The sequence below is a fragment of the Chanodichthys erythropterus genome, chromosome 11, assembly GCF_024489055.1.
Source record: "Chanodichthys erythropterus isolate Z2021 chromosome 11, ASM2448905v1, whole genome shotgun sequence".
Lineage (NCBI taxonomy): Eukaryota > Metazoa > Chordata > Actinopteri > Cypriniformes > Xenocyprididae > Chanodichthys > Chanodichthys erythropterus.
This window is the reverse complement of record NC_090231.1, coordinates 10,510,677-10,527,816: the sequence shown is the minus strand read 5'-3', so window position 1 is coordinate 10,527,816 and position 17,140 is coordinate 10,510,677. Positions and strand designations below refer to the sequence as shown.

The 17,140-nt window shown below is 36.3% G+C and overlaps 1 protein-coding gene across 5 annotated transcripts in view; it reads right to left on the bottom strand.

Annotated features, from left to right (window-relative positions):
- Positions 1-17,140, bottom strand: part of exoc6b (exocyst complex component 6B) — a 121,454-nt gene that overhangs the window by 83,453 nt on the left and 20,861 nt on the right. For all 5 annotated transcript variants that reach the window (XM_067401595.1, XM_067401596.1, XM_067401597.1 and 2 more), the window contains exons 2-6: positions 16,488-16,653; positions 16,294-16,341; positions 16,095-16,185; positions 14,136-14,181; positions 12,170-12,374 (exon numbers count right to left, since the gene is read on the bottom strand). In XM_067401595.1, coding sequence (XP_067257696.1) covers positions 12,170-12,374; positions 14,136-14,181; positions 16,095-16,185; positions 16,294-16,341; positions 16,488-16,653 — 556 coding nt within the window. The remainder of the gene's footprint in view (positions 1-12,169; positions 12,375-14,135; positions 14,182-16,094; positions 16,186-16,293; positions 16,342-16,487; positions 16,654-17,140) is intronic.

Sequence of the window (17,140 nt, the reverse complement as noted above, 5' to 3'; positions counted from 1 at the left end):
AAAATAAAATAAAATAAAATAAAATATTATTTTACTTACATTGCCAACAGACAGATCAAGCCCACGGACACCACAAAGCCCGACTGCAAAAGATGTTACAAAATAGCGCAAGCGAAGGGAGTCAAAAGCATCTTGCCGACAAACATCCCGATTTGAACAAAGAATTTAAAGAGCGGCAGGTTAGTGAATGTGATACCAGCATTATGTTTATGCTCTCAAACATTAAATGAGTGTTATTTATTTATTTTACTCGTGCAAGTAGACCTCCGCAAAGAGGTGTATTATTGAGTCTAAGTTTAATAAGTGATATCTGGTTGCAAAAATAAAATTAATTTAAAAATACATAAATATGTGAAGGGTATATACAGTTATTTTAAACAAATTTAAGCTTTAATATTGCTCTAATTATTTACAGTAATATAATTTTTACAATAACACCTAAATGTATAAAAAAAAGCATTACAGCAAATAATTTACAATTTTATTGAGCATGAAAACAATAAACATTAAAAATTATATTAAGTCTAACTCTAACTTCATGGCATCCAGAATTATCAGCCTGCACACTGGTGAAGAAAGAAGTTCTGTCATATGTTATTTATTTACATTTCCTGCTGTTTTAGGTTTTTGCCATAGTATTGTTTAAGTATCGGTATCGTGATATTTAAGTTGGGTATCGTATCGAAGTCAAAATTTTGGCACACTAGTGACAACACTAGTTGGGGGGGGAGATTCAAATTAAAACTTGAGGTCTATAACATAATCTTTGACTAACTGCTTTTCTATACTCAACATACACACAGACTCTCTGTGCTCGACAGCTTACAATGGAGCCATTATTATAGCACTGGATTTCCCAATATATTTATTTTCAGATCATTTGTTAGTGGAATTAAAACAATCACAGGCTCGCTGAGACTGGGCCTAATTTCCAGTGGAATAGGAACCAGTCTGCAAGTCTGGATCACAGAGACCTCTAGACAAATAGCCTTCTGTTATTAGTGGTTCGCTCGTGCGCTTACTCGCTCCTCTGGAGTAGGGGATGGAAGAATGGAACGGGGAGGAGGGAATGAGAGACATCCAAAGCTCAAGAGAAGCCATCTCTGCTGTGGAAAGGGAAGTGGATCCACTTGAGGTTGAGGGTCTTACCCTGAAACAACCGATTTATTGCCTAAAGGTATTTGGCGGTGGTAGAGATACCATCTGTCTTGTGACGTCAGCTTAAAGAATGTGGAAACTTCAAGTATTTCTCCACACAGCATTAACAATGCGACCATAATATGCAGATATAGAAGGGCAAAAATGACTAAGAAGTGGGCAAATACAGGGTCAAAAGAGAAAAAGTGAAATATAAATGATGGGAGGAAAAGGCGCCCTGTTCTTCATCAGTCAGCAAAGAGCAACTGATCCATTCTTCTGCAGCTTCTACAGTCAGAATGTCTCCAACGTCACTCGACCACAAAACCACTGGAACAGAAACCCACAAAAAAGTAGAAAGAGCGACGGCACCCTTCTGTATTTAACAGCAGAAACCACTACTGAAGCTGCAAAAAGGCCACAACGAGCGCCAACATGTAAGCAGAGCAGTCACATCTGCTAGCGAAGAGAAGTCGCAGGTCAGAACCAGGAGCCAGAGTCTGTGTCAGCAATCAAGAATAAGAGAGTGTTACAGATTGATTCTCTGAGTTAACAGAAAGCTTGTGCAAGGTGACATTAGAGCTTGATTTATCATTCACTTGGTTTACTTTTGAGGAACAACTCCATAGCTTTGCTCTAATCAGCACGTGCCAGGTTACAGCCAAAACACACATGCACGTGAACACGCGCCAAGAAGACAAATCTTACAGGACTCAAAGACATGCAAGAAAACAAACTTTAATAGTAGGAATGTGAGGCTTTGGCAAGTGCTGGCTGGACGGTCACTTTGTTCAAAGGTTACTGGAGTTTGAATATTGGTTTAACTCTACACCAACATTCCACTTCTGCGGGAGATGTTACAGAGCAGTGGAGACAGGCAGAATCTGGGATGACCTCTGCTGTCACCTACTGGATGCAAATGGCACTACATGATGGAGAGCATTACTGCTTGGAAAAAAAGGAGAATTGAACACAGTTTTTGCTGGTTTACAAGCCATGAAATAAGGGGAACATTTTTTGACATTTTCTGGAGAAAAAGTGATGCAAAACCTGCTGACAATGCCAAGGTGTTGGTATGTGCTTCTGAGCAACGATACGAGTTGCCAAAACAAGCGCCACGAAAACAAAAATTGCTTACATACAAAAAAAACTGTCAGCTTCTCCAAAAACCAGGAACACTAGCATTTAAAAGTGTGTCAGTAAAAGATTTTAAAAAGAAATTAATACTATTACTCTCCAAGGACATTAAAATGATCAAAAGGGACATTCATAATGTAAAGACATTTATAATGTTACAAAACATGTATATTTCAAATAAATACTGTTCTTTTTGAATCCTTGGTTTCCAAATGTTACTTTGAGCAGCAAATTATATTAGAATGATTTTTAAACTTAAACTGGCAGCTTTCATGTCATCAAATGAATAAATTACATTTTAAATATATTCAAATATTATAATAATATTTCTCGATTTTACTGTTTTTACTGTGTTTTTTTCCCTATTTGGGCATGATAAGAAATTTATGATCAACACTAAACTACTAGCCACCTAAAAGGTGTTAATCGACATGTAGATTGAATGTAGATTGGAACTAAAGCAGATACTCAAGGTTCCATTTTAGTTTCCACCAAACCTTTTAAAACACAGTTGCTTTCTCTCTTTTATTAGAAGATAAACCTGTGGATACGAAGTCAGGCTCCAGGGAAGAACGATTCATTCAAACAGTGTGTTCCCAAAAAGAAGTTGCTCAAGATCAGCTCCAGCAGTGCCCTGGATCATGGTTTATCTCAGAGACTCAAGCAGTAGCTGAAGTCAGTGGCCAAGACTGGGTCAGACATGGATCGCGTCAGCATGAGCAGAATCTGGGTCAAATGGAAGTTTGTGATGGGAGATGAGAGAATGCTAGGTTGTGAGGAAGAGCAGTTAACCACGTTTTGAACCCGAACAGCCACGCACGGTTAGGACACCACATGGTGATGTTGACATAACTGTGTGTGCATTTGCCTGGGTGGTTGCGCATGCTGCAAATCGTGTGGTTCAAGAGTTTGAACGCCGTTCAGTACAATTAGCTGTTCTACACCAGAGGCCACTGGAAGGGTAGGACAGGCACCCAAGAAAACACATAACCAAAATCACATGAGCCAGTGTGTTTCATTATCTGTTTGGCAAACTCATCCACCTTACATCCAACCAATATTACACACAGGGATTAATCCTTACAGCTTATGTAAATGGTTTAAAATGGCACAAAAACATATTTGCGCATCTGCATGGCCCTCTATGGGGTTTTGTTACGGTCAGTAGAAATTTACGGATAAAAAGAGGGATATTCACTGATTGTTCCCAATTTGACTTCATCTTGTGCAATCTAACTTTCACCCCATTACGTGATTCCCTTCTTCCCTACTCCCATAATCCCTTCAATAAATCCCAATACTGAATACAGATGACCTACTACACTAGGAGGTCTCAAATGCCAATCACCTAGAGGCCCAAGTGGAAGAGTTGCAACGAATAAAAGTGTTTTTACCATTTGAACCTAAACTGCATACACTACTGTTCAAAAATCAGGGGTCAGCACATTTTTCCTAATATATATTTGAATATTTATAAAGATAATTATTGCCAAGGTTATACAGTTATTGTATGCATAGACCTTTTCAGGACAACTCACTCAGATAAGTAAAATTAAATGTCTGAATTAGCTGTGCAGTGTGTCAAAAGAAACGCAAATGTGGCTCCCTATATAGTGCACAATGCGATGTTCACTATGTAGGAGATGACTGATCAAGAGAGTGATTTGCGATAGAACAATTATTTATGACAAATACTAGCATGCAATATTGCTTCATGTCTTCATATAGGGTACAACTACATTTCAATCCCTGTTTTTGACTGCAAAAATGTATGTTCAGCTACTGTAATAATCCCTACCAATCCGAAATAGAAAAAGGATTAACTTTAAATTTATGGATACACTCATCTAAACATAAACCTCTTTTCATGTGTAAAGAGAACTAATGTTATTCATTAATTTAAAAATAATCAAATGAATGACAACACATTGTAATAAGGGAAGGACACAAACATAAAGCAGATGATCAGCCTCAGAAAGCAGACCAGCAGAGAGTTCAAACCAAACAGTCCCATCATCCAGATTGGACCGGTGGAAACTCACCAAGTTCCGGAGCTTCAGGAGCCAACAGTTTGTTCAAACTATGGACAAGGGCACAGGCTGATGAGGAGAGGGGAAAAAGGGACAAAGTGGAACGAAAGGCTGGGCTGGGGCAACTGGAAGCAGACCAGCAACCGAACAAACGTGTATCTCTGATTACAACTCATGGTGTCCACATGCATTTGCTCATGTCAGACAGCGAATGCATGAAAACTTGCTGGTAGAATTCACATCTACCTCAGTCCTGCCTACCTGGATGAATACACATATTGTTTCATTGTCCAACTTCTCTTCTTCAACATCGTCAGAGACAAAATTAACTTTCCAAGAAGGAGCGTAATTGAAGCAACTTTGAAACTCTAGCTTTCAGAGCTACAAGCTACTCATAATTTAAAGTGATTAAATTACAGTAAAGCTCCTCTTGAGAAAAAGAAAATTACAAAACTAGTCCCAGAAACAAAAAAGCAGCCACATATATTACTACATTGAAGCTGGGGAAACAATATCTGCCTTTAAATATAAAACTGCATGATTATGTAATTAATAATTATTTCCTAAAAATATTTTGAAGTGTATACTTGTGAATGCATAGAATTCATCTTAAAATTGCATTCTTCTTAAAAACAGAATGCATCTTAACTTATAGAATTTAGCTGGAAACATCTGCAGCATTTAACTAAATATTTCAATTTAAAAAAAGACCTAAAATGCCACGCTTCTGCAAAGCGACTCAAATGGGTGAATCATTTCTTGAATTGTTTAATTTAAACAGGCTGAACAAAAAGAAGAATAGATCAAATTTCCAATGCTTCATATAAGAGAGAAGACCGTTTAGGAGAGCTCCTCAGCTCGCTTCACTGTAAAGCTGCATGCACAATAAAAAACAGCCATATAGTGTTTCATCAAGCCACACCTGGAAGAGCTATTCACAATTTTGGAAAAAAGCTGAACTAACTTCAAACTACTGAAAAACGTTGTTAAGTTAGTAGTGATCTTGAAAGTGTTGGGGTGTAAATAAAAAATGTTCACACAGTAAAAAGAGAACACATTATAGCACACCATCACATGCACACACACGCATGGCTTTGGTCTTTTTCAGGGAGGAATATCTGAACTCTTTCGTGACATCTTTTTGGCTACTTTTGCAACTGATCCATATTGAGATTAGATTAGTGATTAGAAGAGTGGAGAACTTTCTGAAGAAAATGTGACAGTGGCGACTGCAAAATTATCTTTAATGAAGCTAAGGTAAAAGTCTCATGACTTTTGTTTGCGATTTACTGGATTAAGGATTAAAATTTGTTAAAAAATAAAAAAATATGGCTACCTCGTATATCCAGTTTTTTTTCTAGACAGTGGGAATCATGGATCTTCATAGAAAAAAAAACTATTGTTGAAGAAGTGAAGATTTCAGATGTTTAAGCTTACTTTATATGGAAGTAAATTAATGCCAAATGTTTTTGAAATAAAAAGCTTGTTGAATTGCACTAATTGAAAAAAAAAAATGCATTAAATTAGCTGTGCTTGCATTTAGATGTATTGCATTTTTAAGACTTGCATTTTTATGGGCTGAAATTCAACATGGTTGTATATTTAAGCTGTGAATATTTCAATTAAAAATATTTCACACACATTTTCATTATTAAAAATTCAATAATTTATATTCACCTTTCAGATTTCACTTCCAAAATATTCATTCTGTTTAAAAATACAACCTATAAAATTCGACTATCAATTTTCAGTCCATTTTATTTCACTTTACAAATTCGCTTCCACAAATTCAGTGGTTCAAATTCGGCAGAAAATTCAACATTTCACATCCGGGGACTGCAGGAAAAGCAGTAGAGTGCAGATGCATGTTCTCCATCTGCTGTTAGTCTTCTTCACCAGCAGGTGCCACTAGCGGCTGTTTAAGACCAGAGCAACGGCTAGTAAGTCATCATTCATTCATAAAAACGGATTTACAGAAATGGAGCATGCGGTAAGTGAATGTGTGATGATTATCAAGGCCAGTATACACTCAGAAAAAGCTGATAAAGACACAAAAGCTGCATTTATGTTTAATTCAGTGTCTTTATGGTTACCTGTGTAGTCTACATAAGCAGCTTTCTCTCCAGTGAACGAGATTATAACGTTATTGCCCGATGCTGGTGTACAGATCAAATGTTTAATCTGAGGTAGACATAGCCTATATTTCTCTCTGTTGTTTAGTTTCCTCAACTTTATATCGCGGCGCTGTGTTGTAATAGGGTTTCCCTCATCCGTCACAGATTCCCCTGCCATCAGGACATATAAAACTCTTAACACAGCTTGATGGACTCGTACAGAGATATAAAAGACCAAACTCGCACCTCATTTGTGATGCAGGTTATACTATATAGGCTCCAAGAAAGCAGATACTGGTATAGAGTGCCCCAGGGATGACGCGTTTTTGTAGGCCAACCCAGAAGTTAGCAGCGCACGGGTTCCCTCGACTGAAAGCCTATTCATTTTTCCCATAGACTTTTGGAAATTCGCAGAAAATAAGCTCTGTGTTTAACAAAGGGTTATGACACTTACACATTTTGTCTATCAAGATAATCTTTACAAGTTAACACAACATTTATAGATTTTGAAGCCTAAATAAAGTCGTCAGATATAAAAGGCTAACAGTAGGCTATAAACGGACTACAGCACACCATGGTCGCGGATCAACGTCGTCACCACCAAGCGTCCTCAAACTTTATTTAGAAAACAACTCTATTTAAAAACATGCTCACTGATTATGATCTGCGCTGTGTATGAATACTTATCCACTTTTTCATGAGAAATGCTGTCCAGATGTCCTGTTTGTCATGATGACGTCTAAAGTCCCCGCCAAAGGAAGTAGTCCCTTTTAGCAATTTGTTAGCAACCGCCGATTTTAAGACACAGTAAAAGTTTAAAAAATCACAAGTGGGTTATAACTGGTGTGTTTTATGTCATAGATCAAAACGTGAAAGTATTTAGAGGCTTTGTTTAACACAGACCTTATTTCAGGCGATTTAGCAAAAACCCATTCAAAAAACCCATAGACTTTACGGCGTTGGAACCGGAAGTCCTAAAATGCTAACTCGCTTCCGGGTTTTGTCTACAAAAACGCGTCATCCCTGGGGCACTCTATAAAGATGGTTTGACGCTGAACGTTTGATGTTCGCAAATTTAGGGACCGTCTCTAAAGTTACGACATTGGTATTAACGGTTCTACCTTCAGTAGCGTTTAAAGAGAATGATTTACAGTCACAAAACCAACTGTACAGTGTTCATCTAGGTCTCAGGTATGATGCAAACCTTTTAGATTTTTGATGTTTATTAATAAAAGGTAACACTTTATATTAACTAGTTAATATGAACTAACAATTGATGCGAAAACTTGTGAAAATGAGATCCAGGCTGATGATATTATTTATTCATTACAATTCAATTTAGCCTCACACGCAAACTTTAATCGATAATGAAATACTTCATAAAACCAAAAGGTAACCTAACAACCATAAAGAAGCAGTTAATAGTTAATAATAAAATTTAGAGCATTGTAAAATTTAGGGTATTGTATAATCCAGAGTATTGTATCTAATAGATGAAGATCAAAAAGAGCAATAATTAAGACATTTGCAGATAAGAGACAAGAAGCAGAAGCCAAGGAGGGCAAAGGAGGAAAAAGCTAACATATCAATGACTCGGTCAGCTTTATACCAGAAGCATAGGGAAATTTACATCCCACTCAAACTGATGTTTTTGTTCCAAGAAAAAGTCAAATGGATTTTACCCATTATATCATAAACTGGTCAGATGCCAAAAATAGATATAAGAGTTGTTTTGACCCCCTTTGGGAATTTTGCAAATCTTACCCTATTAAATGTCAGCAGGAATAATAAAAGAAATATTTTGATCAGATTCAAATTCAAATGATTAATTCTGAAAAACATCACTTCTGCAGTACTTAGCAGGTGTCCAATATCTAACCACAAACGTGTCAGTGTGACCTGTCACATTGGAACACTTGAAGAACAATTGAACATAACATACTCTTAAATATAAAATAAGAATAACCATAAGGGTACAATAAAAAGTAAATACTTGAAAATATGATAAGAATTAATATATAACATATGAGTACATAAATATATGAAATCAAAAGTGAAACTGATAAATCATAAGCCATATACGATTGACATAAATATTAATAAAAATGCATGAATATGAATATTAACCATTTCGGATCCATCACAATGAACTGCACTTCTACAGCACTTATTAATCTTTGTTAATGTTAATTCCAGCATTTACTAATACATTACTAAAATCAAGACTTGTATTTGTTAACATTAGTTAATTCACTGTGAACTAACATGGACAATGAACTGCTGTATGTTTATTAATGTTAACAAAGATTAACAAATACAGTAACAAATGTATTGCTCATGGATAGTGCACATTAGTTAATACATTATGAACCTTACTGTAAAGTGTTTCCAAATAAACTGTTAAGTAATATGTAAATATTGCTATGTATTTCACTACTGTATGGGATCATACAAAAAATGCCATAATTTAAAGCTCAATAGCATTTGATGACAAAACCAACTGTAAAGTGTTCATAGGTGTCAGGTTGAACAGTGATGCGTCCTACACTCTCTCTCTCTCTCTCTCTCTCTCTCTCACACACACACACACACACACACACACACACACACACACACACACATGCACAAACATATTCAAACACACACAACTCAAAGTACATACACATTTTTTTTTTTTTACACATTCATCACACAATTCGTTCTACTTTGTTAATTTTATTTTTTCTGCTCATATAAATGCTTTGGCGACACAATGTAAAATTTGTATAAGCAGGATAATATATGAGCAGGAAAAATAAAAATGAAAAAAGTAGAACGAATTGTGCGATGAACGTGTAAAAAAAAAATAATTAAAATAGTATGGATGTACTTTGAGTGAGGTGTGTTTGAATATGCATGTGCGTGTACAAGAGCTTGTGTGAGTTCACCTGTTTGTTTCTTTGTGTGTGTGTGTGTGTGTGTGTGTGTGTGTGTGTGTGTGTGTGTGTGTGTGTGTGTGTGTGAGAGAGAGAGAGACAGAGATAGTAGGGCGCATCACTGTTCGACCTGAGACCTAGATGAACACTGTACAGTTGGTTTTGTGACTGTAAATCATTCTCTTTAAACGCTACTGAAGGTAGAACCGTTAATACCAATGTCGTAACTTTAAAGACGGTCCCTAAATTTGCGAACATCAAACGTTCAGCGTCAAACCAACTTTATACCAGTATCTGCTTTCTTGGAGCCTATATAGTATAACCTGCATCACAAATGAGGTGCGAGTTTGGTCTTTTATATCTCTGTACGAGTCCATCAAGCTGTGTTAAGAGTTTTATATGTCCTGATGGCAGGGGAATCTGTGACGGATGAGGGAAACCCTATTACAACACAGCGCCGTGATATAAAGTTAAGGAAACTAAACAACAGAGAGAAATATATTTCTACCTCAGATTTAATGTTTGATCTGTACACCAGCATCGGGCAATAACGTTATAATCTCGTTCACTGGAGAGAAAGCTGCTTATGTAGACTACACAGGTAACCATAAAGACACTGAATTAAACATAAATGCAGCTTTTGTGTCTTTATCAGCTTTTCTGCGTGTATACTGGCCTTGATAATCATCACACATTCACTTACCGCTTGCTCCATTTCTGTAAATCCGTTTTTATGAATGAATGATGACTTACTAGCCGTTGCTCTGGTCTTAAACAGCCGCTAGTGGCACCTGCTGGTGAAGAAGACTAACAGCAGATGGAGAACATGCATCTGCACTCTACTGCTTTTCCTGCAGTCCCCGGATGTGAAATGTTGAATTTTCTGCCGAATTTGAACCACTGAATTTGTGGAAGCGAATTTGTAAAGTGAAATAAAATGGACTGAAAATTGATAGTCGAATTTTATAGTTTGTATTTTTAAACAGAATGAATATTTTGGAAGTGAAATCTGAAAGGTGAATATAAATTATTGAATTTTTAATAATGAAAATGTGTGTGAAATATTTTTAATTGAAATATTCACAGCTTAAATATACAACCATGTTGAATTTCAGCCCATAAAAATGCAAGTCTTAAAAATGCAATACATCTAAATGCAAGCACAGCTAATTTAATGCATTTTTTTTTTCAATTAGTGCAATTCAACAAGCTTTTTATTTCAAAAACATTTGGCATTAATTTACTTCCATAACTTTAATACTTGTTTTGTCTTTTTTTTAAAGTCCCCCTGTGGTGAAAATCAAGTTTTTAATGTTTATATGTCTATGTGGTTTTTTAACATGCTTTAAGACAAACCATGTGCAAAGTCAACATCATTGCTGAGTATTTCCTATTTAAAACTGCAGTGAAAAAAGACCCATGGTTTGAAATCGCTGGTGTTTCTGACATCACAAACTACATTGTAACCAATCATGTCAATGTGATGGCGGGCTTTAGCATATCATTAACTATGAACGCTCTGAAGCAGAAGAGTCTCTAGAAGAATATATCTCAGAATATTTTTCTGATGATATAAAAAAAAATTTATATATATATTGGGTAAATTTGACAAGGTGTATGATGTTATGATATTATGATGAACTATATGCATTTCTCCACTGACATTAAGGTGTTCAAAGCGTTTCTAATGATAACAGCCGTCTGACTCGCGAACGGGAACATGGTTTGTGTAACATTACGAACACATTATTAACTGTGCAAAAGGCATTAATTACAATTATGTGTCTGGCTTTGTAAGAACCGATACCCTTGTGAGGCATTTACCTGAGTATGTGCAAGTGTGTGTTAATTAGCATATTCATATATTGGTGTATAATAAATGAGGCAAGGGTGTAGAGTTACATTTAAGCTATTTTAAGGCATGAAGAAATTGTTTTTCACAGGAAAAAATGCTTAAATGTGTCAGTTTGGTGATCAAAGATGAGTTTTAAGGGATACAGTTATTGACTACCGGGGGACTTTAAATAATTTTAGGTCATATTGGAAATTTGCTGTGGCCAGCTGCTCTATATATAATGGTGCCAAGATATGCTCTCCATTGTAAGTCTGCATTTTTACTCGTTTTAATTTGATTGCTTGAAATTGTATGTATGGGCATGTAAGTATGTGCAATAGTGACGCCTGCCTTAGAAACTGCGTCCAAAGGAGCTTTCGCACAATTACATCTATCATGATCAGTTTTATTCTGCTGTGAAAAAGGACAAGGAAGAAAGTAAAGAAAAATATGTTAAAAAGAGGGAAAAGAGTGAGGCCAGATTTTTATGGTGCTTGGGAGATCTTAATGTCTACTTGGCGTTTCATATTCTAATGCACTCCTCACCCCATCTTGGTCTAATAACTGTAAAAGAAAGCAGAGGACTTTTCTGCATTCCAACGAAAAATCCACTCAATTTCTCTCATATGTGTTCCCTGAGTCTTCTCCGTGTCTCCGTGCACTGTCCTTGAAGCAGTGTCCATACACAGTGTTCCACAACTCCTCTGGCATAAACAAAAGCGACCTAAAATGATCTTTGATTCAGAACAGATTGGTAGCTCTCTGTCCTCCAGACTAGATGATCAGAGATAAGATGAAAGGAAAAATGGGGAAGAGGCACATTAAACTACCAAAGAACAAGGCCATTGTCCTTCTCTCGGAGACCTCATGTTGAAACCCAGCTGTGACCATCAGGTCAGAGGTGAGCACATGAAGCAGCTGTCAGACTAGTTCGGACACACCTCCAGGCATTATTCAGACATAAGCGCTCGTTCGCTCTCTCTCAAATACAAACACACACACCTGTTTCATGGCAGTTTCTCCGATCTTATCCGAATGCTTGCGGATGCTCTCCAGGAAGTCTTTGAGGTCAGACATGGAGACGTCTCTGATTTGCGTGCGCAGACGTGGGATATTCTCTGCCATGATGGTGCAGAAACGATATGATCCCGCTTGAGGCAAACAGCTCTCCTCCAACTGTTCCAGGGTTCGTAGAGCTGGGTAGTATCTGGGTAGCATACGACAGGGTCAGAAATTATGGATACAGGAAATGTTGCTTATATCTGCTACTCCAGAAACCTTCCCACTATTAATGAGAACAAATGCAGGGCTCAACAATAAGTTTTTTTGTTCTGCTGACCCACTTGAGACAGAAGGTCAGATTTTTACTTCCAAGTCATCGTTTTTAATGAGCACAAAGCAACAAAAACAAAAAAACATTTTATATGAAGAAATTAATAATTAATAAATTAATAATATTATGTATATGGGAGGGCAAATGACCGAAAACTCTCAAAGCTCTCCTCAGGACATCCTTATTGTTGAGCCTTGCACATGCAGTACGTGTTTTAACCTTAGATCTCAGCATGATAACAATTTAACCCAATCACTATGATCTCAGAGATGAGCTATGCTCATCACACACACACACACTCAATACAGCATCACAGTCACGCAACATTACACAGCAGACCCAACGCCGGGGAGAGAGTCTCTCTTGGCCGACCCTGCCGCTACCTCCAGGATAATGGCAAAACCAAGCACACAAGAGAGACAGGGAAACACGGACAGCAGAGATAAATAAAAAACAAAATGGATGGAAAAGTTGCAGGCCCATGCCGAACTTCAGGTCACACAGAGGACACGATAAGACAGCAAAGCCAATGCTTGAAAAACTTTTAGAGTGCTACTTTCAAATAGAATTTAGGTGGACAAGCATTTTCAGGGGTTTCCACAATTTTTCCCCAAATATAACTATCCCCTTGTTAGGGAACCCCCTTTCTAAAATATAAAAGGCAGCTATATATTTTCTATGTATTAAAAATTATATATATTTTGTAACTTTTTACAATGCAAAATTAATTAAAATTAAATACTATTGATGCATTGAAGCAAATTATTAAAAGTTTTATCTGAAAATACTGGTTATTTATTGGTGATATTGATTAATGCATCTCTTTTCTACTCACTACTAAAGTGATGTTAAATGTACATGTTTTCCACTCAAATTAAATGTACTAACTTTACCAACAGTCCTATTATATATATATATATATATATATATATATATATATATATATATATATATATATATATATATATATATATATATATATTTTTTTTTTTTTTTTTTTTTTTTTTTTTACAGATCCCCAGAAGCCTCGTGTCCCCCTGAGGGTTGCAATGTGCTTGTTATATAAGAGCTGTGTGCTCATGAGGACGCAGGTTAAAATCCTGTATCATCTCCACCCACTATCTCCCTCCACCTTCCTGTCAGATGTCTACTGTTCCTGACCATAAAAACAAAAATCCCATAAATAAGGAAGATGCCGGATAATGTTGAGAATTGGGACGGTTCAATGTATGCAGCTGCTAAAGCTAAGAAAATCCAATCCAAATGTGTCCTCTGTGTCTCTGACTCCTGACAGCTGCCAAATGCTGCTTTGGACATCTCAGACATCTGAAAAACTCTCTTTCTCTCTGTCTGGTCACAGTCACATCAGACTAGATGAGACACACCAGTGGTCCAGTGATCAAGGGCCTGTTTAAATCATCAACACTTTGCTCTCTTTCCCATCTGAGAAAGTCCTGTTCTCAAATTTACTCTTTTTAATTTAAGTAAAGGTGTTAAAATATTGTGGGCACTGAACTGTGCTTGTGCATTTAAGCTCAACCTGTATGTTAAGTTTATCTCTACTGCCACCTAGTGCTCATCTGGTATTTTTGTGTGCAGCATGTACAAAAAAAGGCATCTGAATAAACATCATACCGTTTGGCTCTCATCTGTTCCTGCAGTTTACTGTACATCTCCAACACTGCAAGGAAAAAGCAAGGGAAAACAGCATGTGAGCTTCCAAGCACTTACAAAAAACATACAGTATACTACAGTTCAAAAGTTTTGGGGTGGGTATGATTTTTTTTTTTATGTTACACATTAAAAATGCCGTAAAAACATAACATTATGAAATATTACTGCAATTTAAAATAACTGTTTTCTGTTTTAATATATTTTAAAATGTAATTTATTCTGTGATGGCAAAACTGAATTTTTAGCAGTCTTCAATGTCACATGATCCTTCAGAAATGATTCTAATATGATTTGGTGCTTAAAGTGATAGTTCACCCGAAAATTAACCCATGATTTACTCACCCTCAATCCTAGGTGTAAATGACTATCCTCTTTCAGACTAACACAAACAGAGTTATATTAACCCTTAAATGCATACCTCGGGTCTTTAGTGACCCGGGACATCATTCACTACTCTCCTCCTCGTTTATTTTTTAAAGTTAGAAATCAACCTTCTTGGTATTCCTCAATCAATTTATTATAAAGAATATAACAAGAAAAAAATCGTAAAATTATAAAAGAATGTCTGTTTTTGTATTCATTTTTTGTAAAAATTGTATAGGGTCGCTAATGACCCGAGGTGTGTATGAGTGTACGTATATTTTTTCTGCACAACAACAATTGAATTTTAGATGACAGGATAAGTCCAATTCACCTTTATTCCACAAGGTGGCAATGTCTGATACACAATGGTGAAGTGACGACTCATTTAGACAGAAAACGAAATAATAAGAAAAACATTAAATGGCTCAGCGATTTACTGCAGAGCAAGTAATGAACGCAATCAAATATGACTGTAACTGTCACTGGATGGATCTGGTGAAGCTGTTAGTGATCGAAATATTGATTTTGAAGATGTTGAAAATTATATAGTTTTGAGAATACGTTTGAGATCGCAAATGGGCTCATATCCGTGACCTCAAACATAAAAATAGCCTATTATTTGCTGAATTTACAGGGAAATGAGCTCTGACGAGGACAGTGTTGATGGCATAAAACATCTGCTCAAACTGAGCCCTTTCAAGCTCCAAAAGGTAACAAAATATGATTTATTTTATTCTTCTGTAATTGTTACTCTAATATCGGAGGAGTTTTATATTATCACGACAGGTAGAGATCCTTCCATGTTAGACATAGATCCGGGTCGATAAAGACATTAACAGTCATGCATTTAAGGGTTAAAAAATATAACTTACACCAAAAAAGTAAATCTCTGACCTGACGCATGACATATTGACAAAAACGGAAGCACAGAGTCAGAAGTTACTCTTTTGGTGCAAGTTTATTTGGTAACCACGGATGCTAGTTATTTTAGTTTATAAAGTTTTAAATACTGATATTTTTCTTACAAAAACCCATAGCTGTGCTTCAGAAGGTATTTATTAACACCCTAGAGATATATGGATTACTTTTATGATGGATGGATGCACTTTTATAGACTAGATCAGGAGTGCCATTCACTACCATTATAAAGCTTGGAAGAGCAAGGATATTTTTTAATATAACTCCAATTGTGTTCGTCTGAAAGAAGATAGTCATATGGCTTGAGGGTGAGTAAATCATGGGATAATTTCCATTTTTGGATGAACTATCCCTTTAAGAAACTTTTCTTATTGTCGCAGTTGAAAACAGTTGTGCTGCTTAAGACTTTTCTTTCAGGACTCTTTGACTAATAAAAAGTTCAAAAGAACAGCGTTTATTTTAAAAAGATATCTTTATAATTTATCATTATTTCAGTTTTAAATCAATTGAATGCATCCTTGCTAAATAAAGCATTTATTTCTTAAAAAAAAAAAAAACACCCCAAAGCTTTTGAATGGTAGTGCAAATACAGCAAATAGTAAAAACTAAAAAGCTCAGGCAGAGGCCTAAAGTTTGTACCTGGTAAGCAGTGTGTGAGTTTGTCAATGGTGGTGGCAATATTCCTCTGCTGCAGACGGCACTGTCTCAGTTCATCCATTGACGTCAGGAGCTACAGGCAAGGTAACCACTATTTTCAGTCATGCTTGTTACTGATATAAGTCACTTTACTGTTACATGTTCTATACCAACGACTAAACTAAGAAAGCAGGATACACACCTCCTTGCCATCATTTTGTAACTTCTGATTGGTCTCAGTCACCTGACCCTGAGAATGATAAGACAACCAATTATCTGAGAGTAATAAAAAAAGTGATTAAAATAATTTCAGTTTAGGCCTATAATGCTTCATCTCTTGTTTCGTCTCTCTGGTTTTATAGGATTTCCTCTAAACCTCATCTCTTCTTTCTGCACCTTAAGTTTCTGGGCTTCTCCGCGCACTTTGAGCAGCTCAGTAATGGAGTCCACAAAGCCCTGGAAGTGATGGTTGCACATCTTCTCAATTTCACGGTCGTGGTTGCGGATCCGCCCCTCCAGTTTCTCCATGAAGAGTCCATGTTCCTGTCCATCATAAACAGACCTTTCAGGAAAACAAGGAGAACATAAAAGAACAGTGTCAAAATTACACTATTTAAAACCACATATAGGCTTTACATTGATGCTAAATACAAAATATTATATTATTACTGCTCATTTATACATGAAGCAGAACAACTGAAAAGTTTATCAAGAGATATATGAAGAGCCTTGTTGATCTTTAATTATTTTAAACATATCTAATATAATAAACAACTTTAACATTAAGATATCATTTCTGATAGAGTGAAGGGAATGCAAATATGTCTATAAAACATTCAATCTTTGTCCATTGTCACTGACGCAAGGTGTTCACCACTAGGTGGCAGTAGAAGATATGAAATAAACACTCCTCAAGAAGCGCAGAACTGCTGGTGAATTCAAGAACAACTTGTAAGTGGATATACTTTTCTTTTTCATTTGAAATCAGAGCAAACACAACTAATGGCTAAATAAGATGCCCCATCTTCAGCTCTGCAAATACACAAAAA